This window comes from Oncorhynchus kisutch, linkage group LG11 (assembly GCF_002021735.2).
Source record: "Oncorhynchus kisutch isolate 150728-3 linkage group LG11, Okis_V2, whole genome shotgun sequence".
NCBI classification, from domain to species: Eukaryota; Metazoa; Chordata; class Actinopteri; order Salmoniformes; family Salmonidae; genus Oncorhynchus; species Oncorhynchus kisutch.
In genome coordinates, this window is record NC_034184.2 from 39,123,734 (window position 1) to 39,147,805 (window position 24,072).

The following is a 24,072-nucleotide window of genomic DNA, read 5'->3' on the forward strand; positions in this document are numbered from 1 at the left end:
TAAGGTTATAACAAACAACAAACAAGAACTAATGCAAACTCACCCCATTCCGTCCAAAAGTGCGCAACCGCAACATTCAGACGAGGCTACAAAGTAAACTAATGGGACTGTAGCGACTGTGTTGACGTCAAAATCGGGGGTGTGAACTAGGTTTCTATTCAAGCGTTGATCGACATGGTATTGGCTCTATAGTATTGGAGAAAAGTTGAAGAAACTGACCCTCCGTTACATCTTCACGTGTCATGTCGTAACGTACAGCATGCATAAAGCAATTCTGTATGTCTTACAATCTCTCCACCAGGTGTAGCACTTCTATCATCCTTTAAAAACAAGAAATCGACAGTGACGGGGATAAGGGGGATACCTAGTCATTTTTTCGTCATCATTGCATGCGATCATCATTCTCAAAGCCGCTGTTTACTTCTAAGATCCCTTTAGCACTGCCCTAAAAACCCGATTCAAATTCGACACAAACCTTCAAATAGGTATGTAATGACACATTATATCAACTCTTTATAGTGTTTTATTTACATTTTAGAGGCGATAAGGCGATACGTTGGATAGATCAAGTGAAAAAAAGCAATTTACCCACAGAACATCTCTCCTTCTCACTATCACGTTTAGCTTCCCCACCTGCCATTTTTAAAAAGACCCGACGAGGCTCATTGCCTGTTTGAATTATGCAGAAACGGGCAGCGTTTAGGTCATGTAATTGATTCTGTTGGAAAGGGGAGAAATTGTGCTTTACAAATGGTATTGACATTACAGTTGATCTGGAAGTATTACATTTGTGGGGCGCTAAAATATGGGCAATTGTACGGACCAAGGCGATGTACGAGTTTACGTTAATGCGTTAGTAAACCCACAATCAAAAACATGTGTACAATCACACAATACAGGGTACAGCTAGCAGTTTAGCAGTTACACAGACGGGTCCCGGTGGCAATAAATTAATAAAACCGAAAGCTTACCTTGACTTGGAAGAATTGCATTTTTGGATAGCCTTAGACAGCTAGCTAACATAAATAGCATTCCTCTATGTTTGAGTTAGGTTGTTGAGTAGGCTAAATTAGCTGCATTAGCTATAAAAATAAATACAATGAAATATAGCTAGCTCTCGCTATCTTTGTTACTCTCCTTAGATTTTTAAGAAATTAATTTAGTCAAAACTATTGTCTTTCTCTTTGAGTCTACAACTCACCACACTTTATGCACTGCAGTGCTAGCTAGCTGTAGCTAACGCTTACAGTACTAGATTCATTTTATGATCCTTTTATTGGATGGACAACATGTCCGTTCATACTGCAAGAGCTCGGACGTCCTCTGAAAATCGTGATAATTACTGTGCAAGTCTATGGAAGGGGGATGTGAACTTTGAGCCTCCTAGGTTTTGTACTTAAGTCAATGTAGCCAGAAGAGGAGGGAAAATAGCTGTCCTTCGGCTACACCATAGTGCTACCCTAGAGAGGGCTGTTGATGCTACTGTTGACCATTGCAAAACAGTGATTTGGTGACATTTATCTAAAAAGGATAACTTATTTAATGTTTCAATATATTTAAAAAAATGAAATTTACTGAGTAGGATGGTTCTTCCCTTCCTCCTCTGAGGAGCCTCCACTGCTGTATATAAACCTATTATAGTGTTGTAAACTCAGGAGTAGTTTGGAGAGGCTGCCCTGTGCACTCCCCACCACTCTCCCTCTCTCTCTTTTTTCCTCAGCTTTGCCTGAATTCTGAAGACGATTGGAACATTTCCTCTCAGTGGTTGGATTGGCGCCTGGAGCCCGGCCGGAAGAGACCGCTTGAAGTTTTACAATCCTTGGGGGGAAAAATAAAAATAAATTATATTTAAAAGCCAACCGACAACACCACCATAACCAATCCAGTCCAACCCTAGCTTGATGTTGGGGGCCGGCTGGGGCCCGAGGCCCTCCCCTCAGGACAGTGCATGCTTCTGACGCCCATGGGGGGCGCGCGGTCTTGTTCTTTTTCCATGGATCCATATTTTTTGCCCTTTGTTTGGAAAGGTGTTTAAAGTATTAACATATGTACAAAAAATATGAAATGATAAAAAAAAAGTCACATTAATCAACAATGATTAAATATGAATTTTCTATATAAAAAAGGAGCACACACCCTAATATTAGTGGTGGTTGTTTTTGTGTTTTGTTTCACAATTAATCTAGTTGTTTTCTTTCTTTTTCTGGATGCAAACAAATGCTAGGAGGGAAAATGTAAGAAAGAAACTAAATGATGATACTTAGTATTAGAATTAAGAACACCAAAGTGTAGACTTTAGGCATTTAAATACATTGTTTTAATGTAGATGTATGTTTTTATGGGTTAGGCGGGTTTCAGAAGGGACAGTGTTTTAGTATTCATATGTGTTATTGTGGAACTCTTCATTTTTATCCCCTGAATGATGCTTTATTTGAAAGTATTTTGTGTTTGAAGAATTTTTAAATGGGGACTTTATTTAATATACTAATGTATACACAGCTATTTATAAGGAGAAAGGGAAAAGACTCTTTACTTTCAGAGTTTGGAGAATGGATGTGTGTGAGAGTGAATATGTGTTCTCCTGTCCCTATTCAGCCTCTTTTGCAGTTTGAGATCCCCTGTGTACACACACTCACACAAGGCCCAAACTCCAGGCCCCTGTGCTGTGCCCTTTGGGTCTATAAACCAGCCTGCTCCTCCAGCTTCAGCCACAATCTCCTGACCAACACAACCTGAAGTTGCAGAACACTACCATCGCCTTTCAGTGCTGAGTTGTGCCCTCTAGAGGCCCAAAGGAAGATGGCAATGACACAATCAGTCAAGCCAACTGATACTATTCTGACAGAGGCCCCAATCTACAAACTCTGAAAGCTCGGATACCTCTCCCTTGTATCATTTCGTACTATAATTTTAGCATGTTTGATCAATTTTTGGGGGGGGGGGGTCTAAAATGGCCTGTACTGTTTTGCACATACATTTGAGACTCAATGCTGTTCTGTTCACTCCCCAGGTGAATGTTTCTGCAACTTCAGGTTAAGCTCGCCCACTCCTGGGGTGTCTACCTGTGTTTCTATAGCGAGCGACCCTGCTAATCAGCTGTCTAGCTTTTAGTGCCATTCAGTGTGACGATGTCACCCGTTGCCTGTCTCATTTTGATCCCCGTCCTGTTCTCTAACGTACATGGTCTTTTTTTTGCTTGCTGTACCTCTCTTTAAAAGCATGTGAAAATGAGAATGCAGTAAAGTGGGGTGCTGAGTCGACCTGTGGCATGTCAGACCTCTGGCTGGGCATAAGATTGGATGGGGAGGTGGAGGCTGGGTGCTTGGGAGCCACGGTGAAAGCAATCAATGGATTGGTCCCTTTGTCACGGTTTCTGTTGTAACGGTTCTAGATGTTAGTGTTCTTACTGGTGGTATTATGAGTGATCTAAGTTTTCTTTTGAGATTGGAGCTGAAATATGGGGAGGAAGTTGAGGTGAGGGATAGGGCTCAGGCTGCTAGCAAATCACACCCTGTCCCCCCCACACACATGCAGAAAATGCCACAATAGACATGGAATCAACACACGCACACACGGTGTACTCACAATGCAAATTATATTTGAATATATATGGCCAGACACACAAAATAAACCCTCGAAACAGTCTCACTTAAAAAACATATCTTTGTGTTGATGGTAAAACTTTGGAACACTGTTTTTCACCGTGTTGTAGAAACTTGTGTGGCTTTGTACCACCAGTGGGGTGAAGCTTGCCGTTTACCCCTTCACTTCTGTGCTAAGCAGCTCCATAGTACTCGTGTTCCATTGAACCTGTCAAAGGCCGGGTACTAAAAAGCTGAAAAATCAACCTACCGATGATATAAAAAAATGTTGAAGGAAACATATTAAAACAAAACTTGTGCTCTGTTTTTATCATGAATCACATGTGGCCCCACCCTATTGCGTGTGCTGCTGGGTGTTGTGACATATCTGCAATGCCATGAGACTGTATTCCCCTTTGCACCATGATGCGATGTATACAGTACTGAACTATGTGATGTTTTTTGGATCCGAGTAGTTTTCCTGACTTTGCGCTGTGGGTATTGACCTCTCTCCCCCACCGGGCCTGATGCTTCCATATAGTGTGTGTTCACACAGCCATGGGAATGTTCATGTGAAAGAGTATAACCATCCATTTTATTTCAATTCTTTAAAATAATTCAAAGGGAAGAAGAGAGAAATAGTAGTTACTGAGGGAAGGACAGTTAACCTTTGATTATACTATACCTTACTGGCCAGCAGGATAGGGAGAGAGTTGATATACAAAAAAAAAAAAGAATAATGAAAAATAAATATTAAAAGCCAGATTTTAATAACAAAAATATATATGCAGTTTTACAAGAGGAAAAATATGCATGTCTTCTTTCTGGTAATATTTTTTACTGTCTGTGTTTACTTAAGAAATGGAAATCTATATATGTTACTTGCACCTTCAAGGTCAATGAAAATGGCTCTGTCTCAAATATTGAAATGAAGTGATGTATCACGTAAAAAAAACAAACTACAAAAAAAAGCCTTAGCTTGGTATGTTTCCCTTTATTTGTAAATGTACTGCATTGTAACCATATAGTAAGGGGATGCATATGACTATACTCCGAGCTGGAGATTTGCATGACCATACAATAACGGAAATCATTACTTTAAAACTATCAAGTGTTTGTTTGAATGTTAGCAGATCATATCTTTGTTATTTAAACAAGAAACATCGAATAAAAATAACATTTCAACATAAGTTGTGTCCGGTTTATCATTATCTTGTGAGTGTGTGCTAGTCCATCCTTGCAGGATCTAAACGTTGCATCTTGTGTGTGTCAATAAATCACAAGAATATTACAGTTGAGTACATTACTTATTTCATATATTTTTTTGCTTGTTCATTATAGCCTGTCTGACTAATCCCTGGGAGTCTATCCAAAGGGACATCAGAGATTGAGGTCAAGTCCCTTGTTAACACTAGACTGATTAATGAACATGATTTGCCCATTCAACAGGTTTCCACCGATTCGTCGTGCGACAGAGGATGATTAGATAGGAGGTATTTCACGTGATACGCGAGTCTAATAAAGGTGACTCAGTCGAATTATCCATTGGAAATATGCCTTCCCGAAAACTGATTACTACTGTACTGCAGACTATAATATGTACCTCTACTCTCCTGTCTGTTAAACTACATAGGCACTGCCGTTTCCATTCCAGTCTTCTGTAGACAGCATCAGACACGGGTAAATTACAGTGGCTCCAGCATTGACAGGCATGCAGAAGCTGTGGGTAAAAAAAAGACAAATGAACAATCCATTCCAACCTCTGAGTTTATTAGAGATGATACAGCGTTGGTCTTTGTTTTGTAGTTTTGGCAAAATAAACAGAAAACAAAACAGCAGCTCCTGTTACGACAGACACTCACAAGCAGAGAGACCTAGAACCTCTCTCTCTAGCTCATCCTCTTCTCTCTAACTTGCTCTCTTTCTACACAGCTCTAAACTGACTGGGTACCTACGTGAGAGTGAGGGAGAACGTGCATGGTTAAAGTGTGTGGGTTTCTCTGTAGACTTGTGGGGCCTATTAGACCGTTTGTTTATTAGAATGTACTCCAAAGGCCTCAGCTTTGGGGTAGTGGAATGCACAGTCTGTTGGAGCCGTGGCCTGTGATGCACTACATTAATCCTATGGCACACGTCTTTGTCCATAGCACTAGAGTTTGCTGTCTTGTTTAGTTCATGTCTATTCTGTCACATTTCCCACCAATCCCCCACCAACAATATACAACAGCTTTCAAATTTACAACATTTTACATTCATTCTTCTGAAGAAATGAGAAGTGTGTGTGTGAGCTTGTGACCACACGCATGTTGCCGGGTTTATTCATGCACTCCAGGGCCACAAGATATCAGTTCCTGTTAAAAAGGGGGGTAACATGACATTAGACCCCCGCCATCCCCTCAGTCTGCCAGAACCTGGCGTCAGTCAGTCCAACCGGCTGCAGGCTGAGACAAGTCCTCTACTTTCTGGATGAAGATGATGACTGCGAGGGGAAAGAGGGAGGGTTGTTTCAGCAGTCCAACTCATTAACTCCCTTATTAGAGGCCATTATTCCCCTCCCGTGAGGATTGGTTTCTACAGTGGCATTTCAGGGTGGAGGAGTCCATTGTCCTGATATAGGGCTGTCCTCCCGCCTTCTCTCCTCTTCCACTCTCTGTAGTGACTGGTGTTGGGTGTGGGTAAACAGGGCCCTCTTACCCCGGGCCAGGCCAGGCAGGGCAGTGCTCCAGTCCCAGGCTGTGGCTGTGGTTCCGTAGGGAGGTCCAGTCTCAGCTCCAGCTGGAGCTCTGCAGCTCCTCTCTCAGCCAGGCGGGCAGGGGCTGGCCCAGCCGGTTCAGCAGCCTCAGCAGCTCCATGTTGTGCTCCCGGTAATGCTCCGTCAGGAAGGCACGCGACTGTAATACACACAACAGAGAACAGTCAGCGAAGGACTATATGAGGCACTTGTTACATGTTAGGCAGAAGTCAAAATACAACATGGCCACTCGGAGAAACAAGCTGACAAGATGGAATAATGTGCAGTGTCTGACATTTTCCTTGAAAGATGGAGTAACTGTACCTCAGGAGTCATGTCAGAGTATTTCCTGCCTTTACTCTTGCCCAAACACTTGGGTCGTGCTCCTTCCACCCTCTGGCACCAGAACCCTTTACTTTCATCATACGTCAGAGCCTGGGTGTAGTTGAAGATGGGTGTGACCCCCAGGAACCTCTGGATGCCCTCCATGACCAGGGCAGGGTTGGATCGCAGCTGGGACCCATCCACTATGTGGACCTGTTAACAGGAATCACACCTCTCACATACTGGATTCCACACAGGTAGTACGGCCATGATCAATCAAGGAAAATACTGTGAAGCCATGTTTCTGAATGGATGCATTTGAATTGTTCACAGGGGTGTCTCCTGTAGTTTTCAGTATCTAGCTGTGCACATTTAGTATGTTTGTGTATTTCCAATAATGTAATGTTACCTGGCTGGGCTGGTAGTGGTGTAACCAGCGCTCCAGGTGTGTGGCGTAGGCCCCAGGTTTAAGGCAGCGCCTCTGCAGGATGAGCAGCTCTCGGGGGGAGGCAGGCCTCGCTGTCACCACCTCCTGGAACGTGTGGTTAACGGTCATCGGGTCCTGGTGAGCCCGCTGGTGCTGCAGGGTCACATACAGGGGAAAGGTTAAAGTTCAGACATCTTGAGTTATCAAAGGTCATCAGAAGTCAAGACTTCAGAAGAATCCCGCATCAAGTGATTTTACAAGATTTTGACAGACTTTGTACCTTTGGCCTCTTGAGAATAAATACATGCAAATAAACAGGTGAAGCTCATAAAAACAGATGGCATTTATTTTCTCTGGAGTGAGGCAGCCAGGAGTCCTTTCCATGTGGTCACTTAACGGTCTTGACAAATGGTCTGGGAACAGTTTATATTTCATGACCCTGATCACATTATGGCTGAGGAAGTTAAGAGTGTGACAGACCCACCTGGTACCAGGAGTAGGCACGGTCCGCTGGGTTGATGAGCACAGCCAGGATCTTGGCCCGGGACAGCAGGGCGGCCGCTCTCTTAGGGGCTACCTCCGTGTCAAAGTAGTTAGCACTTTTCTCAAACATGAAGTCTGTACTGACATTCGATGGGAACGGGAAGAAGTCCATGTACCTGAAGAGAGGACGGGGGAGAGCAGTTACGGTTAGCGAGGGCCATAACAGAGCGTATGTCATTTGAATGTCTTCCTGCGTCATGTCCCTTTCCACCTAATGGACCATACTGTTATACATTCTCACTGATATGGGAGAAATAGATACGTGAGAGCAATATGGAGGAAGACTACACTACAAGTAAGCAGGAAGGAACCACAGTGCCTTTGGAAGGTATTCGGACCTCTTGACCTTTTCCACATTTTGCTACGTTATTAAAAACAATCCTCAGCAATCTAAACACAATACCCATAATGACAAAGCGAAAACAGCTTTTAGAAAATGTATAAAACAAATAGTTAAAAAACAGCTTATTTACATAAGTATTCAGACCCTCTATTTCTGAAACTATCCGCCGCCATTGTCGCAACCCCTATTACCAGCCTGTTCAACCTCTCTTTCATATCGTCTGAGATCCCCAAGGATTGGAAAGCTGCCGCAGTCATCCCCCTCTTCAAAGGGGGAGACACCCTGGACCCAAACTGTTACAGACCTATATCCATCCTGCCCTGCCTATCTAAGGTCTTCGAAAGCCAAGTCAACAAACAGGTCACTGACCATCTCAAATCCCACCGTACCTTCTCCGCTGTGCAATCTGGTTTCCGAGCCGGTCACGGGTGCACCTCAAGGTACTAAACGATATCATAACCGCCATCGATAAAATACAGTACTGTGCAGCAGTCTTCATAGACCTTGCCAAGGCTTTCACCATATTCTTATCGGCAGACTCAGTAGCCTTGGTTTTTCTGGTGACTGCCGTGCCTGGTTCACCAACTACTTTGCAGACAGAGTTCAGTGTGTCAAATCGGAGGGCATGCTGTCCGGTCCTCTGGCAGTCTCTATGGGGGTGCCACAGGGTTCAATTCTCGGGCCGACTCTTTTCTCTGTATATATCAATGATGTTGCTCTTGCTGCGGGCGATTCCCTGATCCACCTCTACGCAGACGACACCATTCTATATACTTCCGGCCCGTCCTTGGACACTGTGCTATCTAACCTCCAAACGAGCTTCAATGCCATACAACACTCCTTCCGTGGCCTCCAACTGCTCTTAAACGCTAGTAAAACCAAATGCATGCTTTTCAACCAGTCGCTGCCTGCACCCTGACTAGCATCACCACCCTGGATGGTTCCGACCTTGAATATGTGGACATCTATAAGTACCTAGGTGTCTGGCTAGACTGTAAACTCTCCTTCCAGACTCATATCAAACATCTCCAATCGAAAATCAAATCTAGAGTCGGCTTTCTATTCCGCAACAAAGCCTCCTTCATTCACGCCGCCAAACTTACCCTAGTAAAACTGACTATCCTACCGATCCTCGACTTCGGCGATGTCATCTACAAAATAGCTTCCAACACTCTACTCAGCAAACTGGATGCAGTTTATCACAGTGCCATCCGTTTTGTCACTAAAGCACCTTATACCACCCACCACTGTGACCTGTATGCTCTAGTCGGCTGGCACTCGCTACATATTCGTCGCCAGACCCACTGGCTCCAGGTCATCTACAAGTCCATGCTAGGTAAAGCTCTGCCTTATCTCAGTTCACTGGTCACGATGGCAACACCCACCCATAGCACGCGCTCCAGCAGGTGTATCTCACTGATCATCCCTAAAGCCAACACCTCATTTGGCCGCCTTTCGTTCCAGTTCTCTGCTGCCTGTGACTGGAACGAATTGCAAAAATTGCTGAAGTTGGAGACTTTTATCTCCCTCACCAACTTCAAACATCTGCTATCTGAGCAACTAACCGATCGCTGCAGCTGTACATAGTCGATCGGTAAATAGCCCACCCATTTTTACCTACCGCATCCCCATACTGTTTTTATTTATTTACTTTTCTGCTCTTTTGCACACCAATATCTCTACCTGTACATGACCATCTGATCATTTATCACTCCAGTGTTAATCTGCAAAATTGTAATTATTCGCCTACCTCCTCATGCCTTTTGCACACAATGTATATACTCTCTTTCTTTTCTACTGTGTTATTGACTTTAATTAATTAATTGTTTACTCCATGTGTAACTCTGTTGTCTGTTCACACTGCTATGCTTTATCTTGGCCAGGTCGCAGTTGCAAATGAGAACTTGTTCTCAACTAGCCTACCTGGTTAAATAAAGGTTAAATAAAAAATTGTATGAAAAAAAGACCCTTTGCTATGACACTTGAAATTGAGCTCAGGAGCATCCTGTTTCCATTGATCATCGTTGAGATGTTTCTACAACTTGGAGTCCACCTGTGGTAAATTCAATTGATTGGACATGATTTGGAAAGGCACACACCTGTCTATATAAGGTCCCACAGTTGACAGTGCATTTCAGAGCAAAAACCAAACCATGAGGTGGAAGGAATTGTCCGTAGAGCTCCGAGACAGGATTGTGTCGAGGCGCGGTGGTGGCAACATCATGCTGTGGGGATGTTTTTCAGTGGCAGGGACTGGGAGACAAGTCAGGATCGAGGCAAAGATGAACGGAGCAAAGTACAGAGATATCCTTCAAGAAAACCTGCCCCAGAGCGCTCAGGACCTCAGACTGGGGCAAAGGTTCACCTTCCAACAGGACAATGACCCTAAGCACACAGCCAAGACAACACAGGAGTGGCTTCGGGACAAGTCTCAATGTCCTTGAGTGGCCCAGCCAGAGGCCAGGACTTGAACCAGATCTAACATCTCCGGAGTGACCTGAAAATAGCTGTGCAGCAACGCTCCCCATCCAACCTGACAGAGCTTCAGAGGATCTGCAGAGAACAATGGGAGAAATGCTGCAAATACAGGTATACCAAGCTTGTAGCGTCATATCAAGTAATTCATTATTATAATATCATTATAATATTATAAGTAATTATTGCCAAAGGCGCGTCGACAAAGTACTGCGTGAAGGGTCTGAATACCTACGTAAATGTGATATCATTTTTAATACATTTGCAAAAATGTCAAAAAAACTATTTTGGTTTGTCATTATCGGGTACTGTGTATAGATTGATGAGGGAAAAAAAGCTATTTAATACATTTTAGAATAAGGTAACCTAACAAAAGGTGGAAATAGTCAATGGGTCTGAATACTTTCCGAAGGTGCTACCATATGGATATAGGCTCTTAGATCAGTTCAGACAAAAGAAGGCTACAGGCTTCATTAGTGTTTAAATCTCAGAGTGGGCAGCAAAATCGTCTTACCAGTCAATGCCGTTGTTGTAGTTGGGGCCGCTAAAGAACTGGATCTCCTCAAAGGTGACGAGACTGGGGAAGCTACTGGTGATGGCAGGGTGGAGGCTCAGGAATGAGTGCAGGGCTGTGGTGCCTGAAAGAACACAGATGAATATACACTCTTTAAAAGAAATGTTTTTACCCCCTTTTCTCCACAATTTCATGGTATCCAATTGTTAGTAGCTACTATCTTGTCTCATCACTACAACTCCCGTACGGGCTCGGGAGAAACTGAGGTCGAAAGCCATGCGTCCTCTGAAACACAACCCAACAAAGCCGCACTGCTTCTTAACACAGCACGCATCCAACCCGGAAGCCAGCCGCACCAATGTGTCGTAGAAAAACACCATGCCCCAGGCAACCTGCTTAGCGCGCACTACGCCCAGCCCGCCACAGGAGTCGCTAGTGCGCGATGCGACTAGGATATGCCTACCGGCCAAACCCTCCCTAACCCAGACGACGCTAGGCCAATTGTGCATCGCCCCATGGACCTCCCGGTCGAGGCCGGCTGCGACAGAGCCTGGGCTCGAACCCAGAGTCTCTGCGATGCAGTGCCCTAAGACCACTGCGCCACCCGGGAGCTCCATGAATATACACTTTGACTGAAACTCACCACCACAAACGCCATCACGCAATCCATTTTGGCCAAGAGTATGTGGCGAGCGAGAGAGTGTAGCTGTCTTAAGAAAATGGTTGGCTGCAGGGTCTCACCTGTTTTCTGTGGGCCTATGACCAGGAACCTCGGTAGTCTATCGCAGGTCTTTTCTTTCGACCAGATGTCTTTATGTCTCTTGTCATGACATGGGTTCTGAGGACAGATAAAGAGGGGTTACGGTCTCCAATGCATATAGCTAGCTTATCATTGAGTCATTTTATTGCAAAATTAAATTAAATTATGGGCCAAACGTATTAACAATAACCTCAATAAACAGTACATATCTAAAATAGGAAACAGTAACTAACAACAAATGGATTATCACATCGGTAATAATAATTGATCATTGCAGTCCCCTAACCTGCCAGAGGGGGTCTCTCTCCTCGGGGAAGATCTGGAAGTATTTGTCAGCCAGCTGCATGGGGGGGAGTGTCTGCAGCCGCAAGTTGGTCCAACACTGAACAAACTTCACCAGGGACTCAAAGGTGTACAGGCCCAGCCGGTCATTTCCATAGTTAGACAGGTGGGTCATGAAGATGCTGATCTGGAGGGGGACAGAGGAGTAAGAGGACTATACCAACAGGTGAGTAGGGAAGTGAGACCTTTCACTGTTTGTCTACGGATCTTAAATGCACACCAGGCAAAATCCCACTCATGAAACTAAAATTGTAGCACAGACTGACATCAATTAATGATTTACACAAAAGTCAAAGTTACAGGTCATTTTCCCAAGCTAGGACTTTTCCAGATGGAAGTTTCTCAGGTCATATAGTGGTAGCAGCTCCAGTAAGGAGAGACAGAGTATCTTGAGAGTCAACTAAACTTACAGGGTTGAGGAGGACGGTGAGGAACAGCTCTCCTCCCCTGATGCTCTTGTCCAGCTCTTTGGAGCCTCCTGGGTACTCGTTATAGAAGATGGTGTGAGTGAAGAGGCCACATGTCTGTCTGGGTAACACCTGCAGTGACAGAGGGAAATTGTCAAAAATAGTGTAGGAACAGAAATAACCAACTCTCTCTTTTTTCTAAACACGTAATGAATGAATAGGGCCTTAGTACATTTGCATAAACTCTAAGCCCTTAATAAGAGCTCTCACTAAGCACTGAGGGGAAATCTTAACTTCTGTTTTAAGTCACATTTTCACTTAGTTATGCACTGATGTCAATGGGAGATCAAGTGAAAATTCAACTTAAAGTTTAAGACTCACCCCTGAATCAGTTACTATATCTAGCAGCAATTAAAGGAGAAGTTTACCTCAAATCCAAAAGTTCCCAAGTGATTCCATACCCTCTCTCCCTGCAGTCTAGAACGGGAAAGCTGCAAAAACAGGTCAGGTGACTCACAATGTATCTTTGTGCACTGCTAGCTCTGCTCTGTTGTCAGTCACCTAGCGATTGAGAAATCTGCGAATTGTGGACAAATTCTTTGTTATATTGAAAGAATATGTCCGAATGAGCTATATAAACAAATATATATCAAAAGTGCTATTAGGTTTGAGTCAGGAAACATGTATGCATGTATGTACAGTCGGTCAGGGAGAGGTTGAAAATGTCAGTGAAGACACTTGCCAGTTGGTCCGCACATGCTTTGAGTACACATCCTGGTAATCCATCTAGCCCCACGGCTTTGTGAATGTTGACCTGTTTAAAAGGTCTTGCTCGCATCGGTTGTCCGGAACAGCTAGTGCTCTCATGCATGCTTCAGTGTTGCTTGCCTCGAAGCGAGCTTAAAAGGCATTTAGCTCATCTGGTAGGCTTTTGTCAATGGGCAGCTCGCGACTGGATTTCCATTTGTAGTCCGTAATAGTTTGCAACCCCTGCCATGTCCGACGAGCGTCAGAGCCGGTGTAGTAGGATTCAATCTTAGCATTGAAGCTTTGCCTGTTTGTTGGTTAGTTTTTAGGCATAGCGGGATTTCTTATAAGCGTCTGGATTAGTGTCCGGCTCCTTGAAATCGGCAGCGCTAGCCTTTAGCTTGGCCTGTAATGCCTGTAATCCATGGCTTCTGGTTGGGATATGTAAGTACGGTCACTGTGGGGACGATGTCGTTGCTGTTATTGATGAAGCCGATGACTGAGGTGGTATACTCCTCAATGCCATTGAATGAATCCCCGAACATATTCCAGTCTGTGTTAGCAAAACAGTCTTGGAGCGTAGCCTCTGCGTCATCTGACCATTTCCATATTGAGCGAGTCCCTGGTACTTCCTGCAATAGTTTTTGCTTGTAAGCAGGAATCAGGAGGATAAACTATGGTCAGATTTGCCAAATGGAGGGCGAGAGAGAGCATTGTATGCATCTGTGTGTGGAGTAAAGGTAGTCTAGAGTTTTTTTCCCTCATCATTTCTACCAGCATGTGACATGCTGGCCACTAAGAGCGCTGCTTCTGGATGAGCATTTTCTTGTTTGCTTATGGTCTTATACAGCTCGTTGAGTGCGGTCTTAGTGCCCGCATCAGTTTGTGGTGGTAAATAGACGACTACGAATAATATAGATGAAAACTCATGAGGTACACTACCTCTGGCGAAAATATTAGACATTTAATAATTATTGACAAATAGACACACACCCCACCGCTCATCTTACCAGACTTCGCTGCTCTGTCCTGCTGATGCACGAAAAACCCAGCCAGCTCTATATTATCAGTGTTGTCGTTCAGCCATGACTCAGTGAAACATAAGACATTACAGTTTTTAATGTCCCTTTGGTAGAAAAGTCTTAATCGTAGATCATCCAGTTTATGTTCAATGACTGCACATTGGCCAATAATACGGATGGTATTGGTGGTTTACCAACTCGCCTATGAATTCTCACGAGGCTCCCGACCTCCTACCCCTTTTTCTCCATCTTTTCTTCATGTGAATGACTGGGATTTGGGCCTGGTCTTGAGAAAGCAGTAGATCCTTTGCGTCGGACTCATTAAAGAAAAATGATTTGTCCAGTTCGAGGTGAGTAATCGCTGTTCTGATGTCCAGAAGCTCTTTTCGGGCATAAGAGACGGTAGAAGCAACATTATGTACAAAATAAGTTACAGACAATGCAAAAAAAACTAAAAAAATAGCACAGTTTGTTAGGAGCCCGTTAAACGGCAGCCATCCCCTCTGTTGCCATTATTTTGACATGGATTGTGTATGTGTGACATGGAGTGTGAATGGGCAAGACAAAAGATTTAAGTGCCTTTGAATGGGTTATGGTAGTAGGTGCCACTCACACCGGTTTGAGTCAAGAACTGAAACACTGCTGAGTTTTTCACGCTCAACAGTTTCCCGTGTGTATCAAGAATAATCCACTGCTCAAAAGACATCAATCCAACTTGACAACTGTGGGAAATATTGGAGTTAACATGGGCCAGCATCCCTGTGGAATGCTTTTGACACCTTGTAGAGTCCATGCCTTGACGAATTGAGGCTGTTCAGAGGGCAAAAGGTGGGTGCAACTCAATATTAATGTTTGGTATCGTGCATTCGGAAAGTAATCAGACCCCTTGACCTTTTCCTGATTCTGTTACGTTACAGCCTTATAAAATTGACTAAATTGTTTCCCCCCCTCATCAATCTACACACAATACCCCATAATGACAAAGCAAAAACAGATAAAAAAAATAAAAATTGATTAAAAAAAAACAACTTCACTGACATTTACATAAGTATTCAGACCCTTTACTCAGTACTTTGTCGAAGCACCTTTGGCAGCGTTTACAGCCTTGTGTCTTCTTGGGTATGACGCTACAAGCTTGGCACACCTGTATTTTGGGAGTTTATCCCATTCTTCTCTGCAGATCCTCTCAAGCTCAGTCTGGTTGGATTGGGAGCGACGCTGCACAGCTATTTTCAGGTCTCTCCAGAGGTGTTCGATCGGGTTCTCTGTCATATTGACCACCGGGTTCTTGGGTCACCTCCCTGACCAAGGCCCTTCTCCCCCGATTGCTCAGTTTGTCCCAGGCAGCCAAATCTAGGAAGAGTCTTGGTGGTTCCAAACTTCTTCCATTTAAGAATGATGGAGGCCACTGTGTTCTTGGGGACCTACAATGCTGCAATTTTTTTGGGCACCCTTCCCCAGATCTGTGCCTCAATACAATCTTGTCTCGGAGCTCTACGGACAATTCCTTCGACCTTATGGCTTGGTTTTTGCTCTGAAATTCACCGTCAACTGTGGGACCTTATATAGAAAGGTGTGTGCCTCTCCAAATCATGTCCAATCAATTGAATTTACCACAGGTGGACTCCAATCAAGTTGTAGAAACATCTCAAGGATGATCAATGGAAACAGGATGCATCTGAGTCTCAAAGCAAAAGGTCTGAATACTTATGTAAATAAGGCATCTGTTTTTTATATTTAATACATTTGAAAAACAATTCTAAAAACAGTTTTTGCTTTGCCATTATTGGGTATTGTGTGTAGATTGAGAAAAAAAATAAATGTATACATTTTAAAATAAGTCTGGAAAAAGGGAAGGGGTCTGAATGCACTGTACTCAGCGTATGTATGAATTGTTTACAATTTTGATTTCATTAAAACAATGTAATTGTTGGAGTTAAGGTGTTTGACGACTGATGGGTGACTAGGTGCATTCTATTTTTATTTTTATTCATTTTTTATTTTACCCCCCCCCTTTTTCTCCCCAATTTTGATCTTGTCTCATTGCTGCAACTCCCCAACGGGCTCGGGAGTCAAAGGTCGAGTCATGCGTCCTCCGAAACCACGCTTCTTAACACCCGCCCGCTTAACCTGGAAGCCAGCCACACCAATGCGTCGGAGGAAACACTGTTCAACTGACGACCGGGGATCAGCCTGCAGGCGCCCGCCACAAGGAGTCACTAGAGCACGATGAGCCAAGTAAAGTCCCCCGGCCAAATTGTGCACCACCCTATGGGACTCCCGATCAAGGCCAGTTGTGATACAGCCCGGGATCAAACTCAGGTCTGTAGTGATGCCTCTAGCACTGCGATGCAGTGCTTTCGACCACTGCGCCACTCGGGAGGCACGCCTCTACTTCTAGTTCACCGCTTCTAATGATAACATACAGCAATAGTCATGAATTGGATTGATTTTGCACTCCTGCATGTGCTCAAAGTTCTTAAATGACAAGGAGAAATGCACCTCATCTAATCCATTAACCAGTAGCCTCCATTAGTTCCTACCCCATACTGTGTATTGTGGTTATGATGTGTCTGTGCATTGACGTGTGTGTTCTGTGTCTCCTTTCTCTGCAGCCAGTGCATCAATCAAGCACCAGCATGACATTGTGCACAGGGACCTCAGGGTGAGTCATCTATCACCATGGCAACGCAACACCTGGGGGGGCTGAGTCATCATGCCCCCACCCCCAAATCCCTCCCACTGGCAACCCTACCGACGCATATGCACACGTGTGTATATGAAAGCCAATGAAAACGTAAACACGATTCCACACACACACACGTAAGCAAATAAAAACATTTAATTATTTGGACGTCAGAGAGTGGCTGGTGGAAAAAAACAGACCCTTTCAATCTAGTCAGACTGGAATTAAAAGTAGAGGCACTGAGCCAGACCGTGTTTAGAATTTCTAATTCCTTATATTAAGCAAACCAGACAGCCTAATCATTTTATTTTTTATATTTATGGATAGCCATACTCAGACATTAACACAAATGCTTTGTTTGTAAGTTAAGTGAGTCCACAAGATCAGAGGTAGTAGAGATGAACAGGGATGTTCTCTTGATAAGTGTCTGAATTTGACAATTTTCCTGTCCTGCTAAGCATTCAAAATGTAAAAAAATGTAAGTACTTTAGGGTGTCAGGGAAAATGTATAGATTAAAAAGTACATTATTTTCATTAGGAATGTGGTGAAGTAGTCAAAAATATAAATAGTAAAGTACAGATAGCAAAAAACCCCAACCTTAAATAGTACTTTAAAGTATTTTTACTTACAGTTGAAGTCGAAAGTTTAAATACACTTAGTTTGGAGACATTACAACTCATTTTTCAACCACTCCACAAATGTATTGTTAACAAACTATAGTTTTGGCAAGTCAGTTAGGACATCTACTATGTGCATTACACAAGTAATTTTTCCAACAATTGTTTACAGACAGATTATTTCACTTCTAATTCACTGTATCACAATTCCAGTGGGTCAGAAGTTTACATACACTAAGTTGACTGTACCTTTAAACAGCTTGGAAAATTCCAGAAATTGATGCCATGGCATTTAGAAGCTTCTGATAGGCTAATTGGCATAATTTGAGTCAATTGGAGGTGTACCTGTGGATGTATTTCAAGGCCTACCTTCAAACTCAGTGCCTCTTTGCTTGACAACATGGGAAAAATCAAAAGAAATCAGCCAAGACCTCAGAAAAAAATGGTAGACCTCCACAAGTGTGGTTCATCCTTGGGAGCAATTTCCAAACACCTGAAAGTACCATGTTCATCTATACAAACAATAGCACGCAGGTATAAACACCGTGGGACCACGCAGCCATCATACCGCTCAGGAAGGAGACGTGTCCTGTCTCCTAGAGATGAACGTACTTTCGTGTGAAAAGTGCAAATCAAACCCAGAACAACAGCAAATGACCTTGTGAAGATGCTGGAGGAAACAGGCACATAAGTATCTATATCGACATAACCTGAAAGGCCACTCAGCAAGGAAGGAGCCACTGCTCCAAAACCGTAATAAAAAAGCCAGACTATGGTTTGCAACTGCACATGGGGACAAAGATCGTGCTTTTTGGAGAAATGTCCTCTGGTCTGATGAAACAAAAATAGAACAGTTTGGCCATAATGACCGTCATTATATTTGTAGGAAAAAGGGGGAGGCTTGCAAGCCGAAGACACCATCCCAACCGTGAAGCATGGGGGTGGCAGCATCATGTTGTGGGGGTGCTTTGCTGCAGGAGGGATTGGTGCACTTCACAAAATAGATGGCATCATGAGGATGGAAAATTCTGTGGATATATTCAAGCAAAATCACAAGACATCAGTCAGGAAGTTTAAGCTTGGTCGCAAATGGGTCGTCCAAATTGACAATGACCCCAACCATACTTCCAAAGTTGTGGCAAAATGGCTTAAGGACAACAGTTACAGTTAACTAGTCCAACGCAATAACGACCTGCCTCTCTCTTGTTGCACTCCACAAGGAGACTGACCGCCTGTTACACAAAGGCAGGAAGCCAAGGTAAGTTGCTAGCTAGCATTAAACTTATCTTATAAAAAAACAATCAATCATAATCACTAGTTAACTACACATGGTTGATATTACTAGATATTATCTAGCGTGTCCTGTGTTGCATACAATCTGACTGAGCGGTGGTAGGCAGAAGCAGGCGCGTAAACATGAATTCAAACAGCACTTTCATGTGTTTTGCCAGCAGCTATTCGTTGTGTGTCAAGCATTGCGCTGTTTATGACTTCAAACCTATCAACTCCCGAGATGAGGCTGGTGTGACCGAAGTGAAATGGCTGGCTAGTTAGCGCTTGCTAATAGCGTTTCAAACTTCACTCGCTCTGAGCCTTGGGGTGGTTGTTTCCCTTGCTCTGCATGGGTAACGCTGCTTCGATGTGGTGGCTGTTTTCATTGTGTTGCTGGTTCGAGCACAGGGAGGAGCGAGGAGAGGGACGGAGGCTATACTGTTACACTGGCAATACTAAAGTGCCTACAAGAACATCCAATAGTCAAAGGTTAATGAAATACAAATGGTATAGAGGGAAATAGTCCTATTATAACTTCAACCTAAAACTTCTTACCTGGGAATATTGAAGACTCATGTTAAAAGGAACCACCAGCTTTCATATGTTCTCATGTTCTGAGCAAGGAACTGAAACGTTAGCTTTCTTACATAGCACATATTTCACTTTTACATTCTTCTCCAACACTTTGTTTTTGCATTATTTAAACAAAATTGAATATGTTTCATTATCTACTTGAGGCTAAATGGATTTTATTGATGTATTATATTAAGTTAAAATAAGTGTTAATTCAGGGTTGTTGTAATTGTCATTATTACAAATACATTTTTCATTTTAAAATCGGCCGATTAAATGGTTATCGGCTTTTTTTTGGTCCTCCAATAATCGGTATCGAAAAATCATAAATCGGTCGACCTCTAGTATGTACACTTCCGACTTCAACTGAAAGTCCTTTACACCATGATGTCTAATTTGATGCTAATTAGCATTTTCCAATCTACAGAGTAAATAGTTACGAATATATTGATCAAAGAAAGTCACCTTGTCGAGAGAGATTTACACGGTTATCAAAACGTCATACCAGGGAAAGCCTACATGAAACAGAGACCTTTTTTGAAGGGGTTCTAAAATCCCATATGGGAAAAATTAATGGTGAAAAAAACGACTGGAACCATTTTCGTGTTTGACAGCTAGGTTTTATGGGTATTATGACACCTACACTGTGGGGCTCTATAGGCTACATGTCTTACTGTTGATGTTTGATGGCAGACTAATACCCATGGAACAGTGGCGGTCGATGCCATTTAAAATGAGGGAGAATGATGATTTATTTATGAGCATGGCCTTATTTCTATTACAGTATATTGGATGGCTCATTCATTTTCCATTCACCCAGCTCAATGCAACATCGATAGATTTAGGCTACTCACTACATGATGTGGCTCTAGCCACAGCATCAGGACCACAGCTCCAGCCCATCCCTAGGATGAACACAGATTGGTGGTGTAGTTGTGGTAACTGTGTGCCAATGCAGACTCATGAAGAATGCGTATGCTGCAGGGAATTTGATTAAATTACCAACTTATTGATGATGAAGAGCAGCTAGTTTCCTTTCGTGACAAATGGGATTTTGCTGCTCCCATGCTGTGTGGTAAATGCCATCAGAGTTAAATATCCTTGTGAATCGTCAAAGTTACAGGTATGTACTGCTCTCAGCCTGTGATGTGTGTTGTGTCAGGTTAGGTACTGTGAACTGCATAAATAAAGAATATCCATGCAAATGGACCAATAAAGCAACTATTGTTGTTTATATAATATATTTGTCACAAAAAATGTAATACCAAACATTCAAGCATGGTTTTTTTCCCGCTCAACCCCCCTAGCATAACTTTATATTTTGCTAGACATAATTTCTTCAAAAGTGTGATGTACGTGTGTGATACATATTAAAATAAAAATACGTAAAGTCAAATTGGGTTTATCCACTCATTCAAGTTCTTCAAATACTTGTGCCAGTTGTTCAGAAAGTATTCAGACCCCTTCCCCCTTTCCACATTTTGTTACATTAGTCTTACTCTAAAATGTACACACAATACCCAATAATGACAAAGCGAAAACATGTTTAGACATTTTTTCTAATTAAAAAAAGAAGAGAAAAAAAGGAAGTATTCTGACCCTTTGCTATGAGACTCAGAATTGAGCTCAAGTGCATCCTGTATCCATTGATCATCCTTGAGATGTTTTTCAACCTGATTGGAGTCCACCTGTGGTAAATTCAATTGCTTGGACATCATTTGGAAAGGCACACACCTGTCTATATAAAGGTCCCACAGCTGACAGTGCAGATCAGAGCAAAAGCCAAGCCATGAGGTCAAAAGAATTGTCCGTAGAGCTCAGAGACAAGATTGTGTTGAGGCACAGATCTGGGGAAGGGTACCCAAAAATGTCTGCAGCATTGAAGGTCCCCAAGAACACAGTGGCCTCCATCATTCTTAAACAGAAGAAGTTTGGAACAACCAAGACTTCCTAGAACTGGCCGCCTGGCCAAACTGAGCAATCGGGGGAGAAGTGCCTTGGTCAGGGAGGTGACCAAGAACCCGATGGTCACTCTGACAGAGCTCCAGAATTCCTCTGTGGAGAAGGTAGAACCTTTCCAGAAGGACAACCATCTCTGCTGCACTCCATCAATTATGTTTTTATAGTAGAGTGGCCAGACGGAAGCCACTCCTGAGTAAAAGGCACATGACAGCCCGCTTGGAGTTTGCCAGAAGGCACCTAAAGGATTGTCAGACCATGAGAAATTAAACCAATACTGAACTCTTTGGCTTGAATGCCATGTCACATCTGGAGGAAACTTGGCACCCTCCCTACGGTGAAGCATGATGGTGGCAGCATGTTTTTCTGCAGCAGGGACTGGGAGACCAGTCAGGATTGAGGGAAAGATGAACAGAGCAAAGTACAGAAAGATCCTTGATGAAAACCTGCTCCAGAGTGCTCAGGATCTCAGACTGGGGTGAAGGTTCACCTTCCAAACACTGCACACAGCCAAGACAACGCAGGAGTGGCTTCGGGACAGGTCTCTGAATGTCCTTGAGTGGCCCAACCAGAGCCCGGACTTGAACCCGATCGAACATCTCTGGAGAGAACTGAAAAAAGCTGTGCAGTGACGCTCACCATCTAACCCGACAGCGCTTGAGAAGATCTGCAGAGAAGAATGGGAGAAACTCCCCAAATACAGGTGTGCCAAGCTTGTAGCGTCATCCCGAAGAAGACTCAAGGCTGTAATTTCTGCCAAAGGTGCTTCAACAAAATACTGAGTAAAGGGTCTGAATACTTATGTTAATGTGATATTTCCAGGTATTCCACACAAGGCTATACAATTGCCTGACATTTTGTCATGCAAATAAGCTATGGCTAGCCAATATCAGACATTGGGAAAATGTGTGAAAATATCCAGAAGGCCAGCATCCCGGAGTCGCCTCTTCACTGTTTCTCTAATGTACTTGTCCTCTTGCTCAGTTGTGCACCGGGGCCTCCCACTCCTCTTTCTATTGTGGTTAGGGCCAGTTTGCGCTGTTCTGTGAAGGGAGTAGTACACAGCGTGGTACGAGATCTTCAGTTTCTTGGTCATTTCTCACATGGAATAGCCTTCATATCTCAGAACAAGAATAGACTGATGAGTTTTAGAAGAAAGTTAACACAACGTGCCATTGGAAGACAGGAGTGATGGTTGCTGAAAATGGGCCTCTGTATGCCTATGTAGACATTCCATAAAATAAATCTGCCATTTCCAGCTACAATAATTATTTACAACATTAACAATGTCCACACTGTATTTCTGATCAATTTTATGGTATTTTAATGGACAAAAACAAGGACATTTCTAAGTGACCCCAAACTTTTGAACGGTACTGTATATGTCACAGAGTTTGCCCCATGAGAGTGCCCCATCTCCGCTATTGTTTCAGTCGGCCACATAAAATAATTATCTAAAATAATCTCAAACATTTTAGGTGGAAAAGTACACATTTCCTGTCTCAAAAGCAATGGTACTTTTGCTAAAAACAGCTCATTCGGCCATACGCTTTCATTAAAACAAAGAATTTTCTCAATGGCTTGTTGACTGACAACATAGCAGAGTTAGCAGTGCACAAAGATACGTCACGAGACTCATTCCAGTTCTAGACTGCAGGGAGAGAGAGGGAGAAGGCAAACTCAACCAAACTAATTTCAAGGTATGGAATCATTTGGGAAATGTGTGATTTTGGGTCAACTTCTCCTTCAATAAACTGATTGACTGCCATGACTGACCTGGATGCCATTGTGGATGAAGCCCCTGCGGTAGCGGGCTGGTCTGAGGTGAGGATACTCCTCTGTGCTGGTCACCTTGATGCCCCACACTGACTTCCAGGCCTCATACAGCTGGCTGTGGACAGGGTAAACCCCCGAGTGGTGGGGGGCCACAGCATATCCCATGTCTGTAGGAATCCCATGCTCCTGGAGGGGAAGAGGAGGGTGGGGATAGATATAAGACAGAGAGAAAGATGGATGTCAGAAGTGTCTAGGGACAGGATGGACACCCAGAACAAATTGCAATAACAAACGTGATGAAATTGCCATTTTAATGATCATGAATGAGTCACCGTTTGCTTCAAAACAAACACGCAGCAGAAAAAATGATGTGCAACTTCTCCACTGGAGGGCAACATAACCCTGCTTGATCTACAAATCACTACACTGTAAAAAAGGCAACAGTCAGGAAGCTCAGCAGGAGCTTAAATTCTTTAGAGCAGGGATCTCCAACCATGTTCCTGGAGAGCTACCGTCCTGTAGGTTTTCATTCCAACCATAATCTAGCACACCTGATTCTAATAATTAGCTGGTTGATAAGATTAAATCAGGATATATACAACTGGGGTTGGAGCGAAAACCTACAGGAGGGTAGGCTCTCCTGGAACAAAGTTTGAGAGCCCAGCTTTATAGACTAACACAAATACATCAAACTGAATGTATAGTGTGGTACCGTGGCACTGTGCCCCTCGCTGGCAGAACACAGAGTGCTGGGAATGCTTAAAGCTAGAATCCGCAGTTGCTACATCATTTTTTTACTTATAAATGAATGATATCCATTGATTTTTGAAGAATATAACTTATAAAAGCCTCATGAGCTTAGTTCAACTGCTGTACCCCTACAGAACCCAGAATATATACTTGTCTGACAACATTAATGTATACAAACACTGTACAATGTGGTTTGACATTCGATATCGCAATGGGACTTGA

General features: G+C 43.3%; 2 protein-coding genes across 18 annotated transcripts in view; one reads left to right on the forward strand and one right to left on the reverse strand.

The window, feature by feature from the left end:
* The window catches only part of LOC109899710 (calcium/calmodulin-dependent protein kinase type II subunit gamma-like), a 137,010-nt gene extending 132,239 nt beyond the window's left edge, over positions 1 to 4,771 (forward strand). For 10 of the 15 annotated variants that reach the window (XM_020495165.2, XM_020495169.2, XM_031835746.1 and 7 more), the window contains one exon: positions 1,721 to 4,771. The gene's annotated coding sequence lies outside the window, so the exon portion shown is untranslated. The remainder of the gene's footprint in view (positions 1 to 1,720) is intronic. The other 5 variants (XM_020495166.2, XM_020495172.2, XM_020495171.2 and 2 more) reach the window with 2 other exon arrangements.
* A 563-nt stretch (positions 4,772 to 5,334) lies between these two features.
* LOC109899708 (bifunctional heparan sulfate N-deacetylase/N-sulfotransferase 2-like) overlaps positions 5,335 to 24,072 on the reverse strand; it is a 182,914-nt gene continuing 164,176 nt past the window's right edge. For 2 of the 3 annotated variants that reach the window (XM_031835741.1, XM_031835740.1), the window contains 9 exons: positions 23,101 to 23,286; positions 12,451 to 12,579; positions 11,985 to 12,167; positions 11,680 to 11,776; positions 10,939 to 11,062; positions 7,548 to 7,722; positions 7,046 to 7,216; positions 6,637 to 6,849; positions 5,335 to 6,472 (listed from right to left, as the gene is read on the reverse strand). In XM_031835741.1, the coding sequence (XP_031691601.1) occupies positions 6,347 to 6,472; positions 6,637 to 6,849; positions 7,046 to 7,216; positions 7,548 to 7,722; positions 10,939 to 11,062; positions 11,680 to 11,776; positions 11,985 to 12,167; positions 12,451 to 12,579; positions 23,101 to 23,286 (1,404 nt within the window). In that variant the 3' untranslated portion in view covers positions 5,335 to 6,346. Of the gene's footprint in view, positions 6,473 to 6,636; positions 6,850 to 7,045; positions 7,217 to 7,547; positions 7,723 to 10,938; positions 11,063 to 11,679; positions 11,777 to 11,984; positions 12,168 to 12,450; positions 12,580 to 12,875; positions 12,939 to 23,100; positions 23,287 to 24,072 lie in introns of all 3 variants that reach the window. The other variant, XM_020495157.2, reaches the window with a different exon arrangement.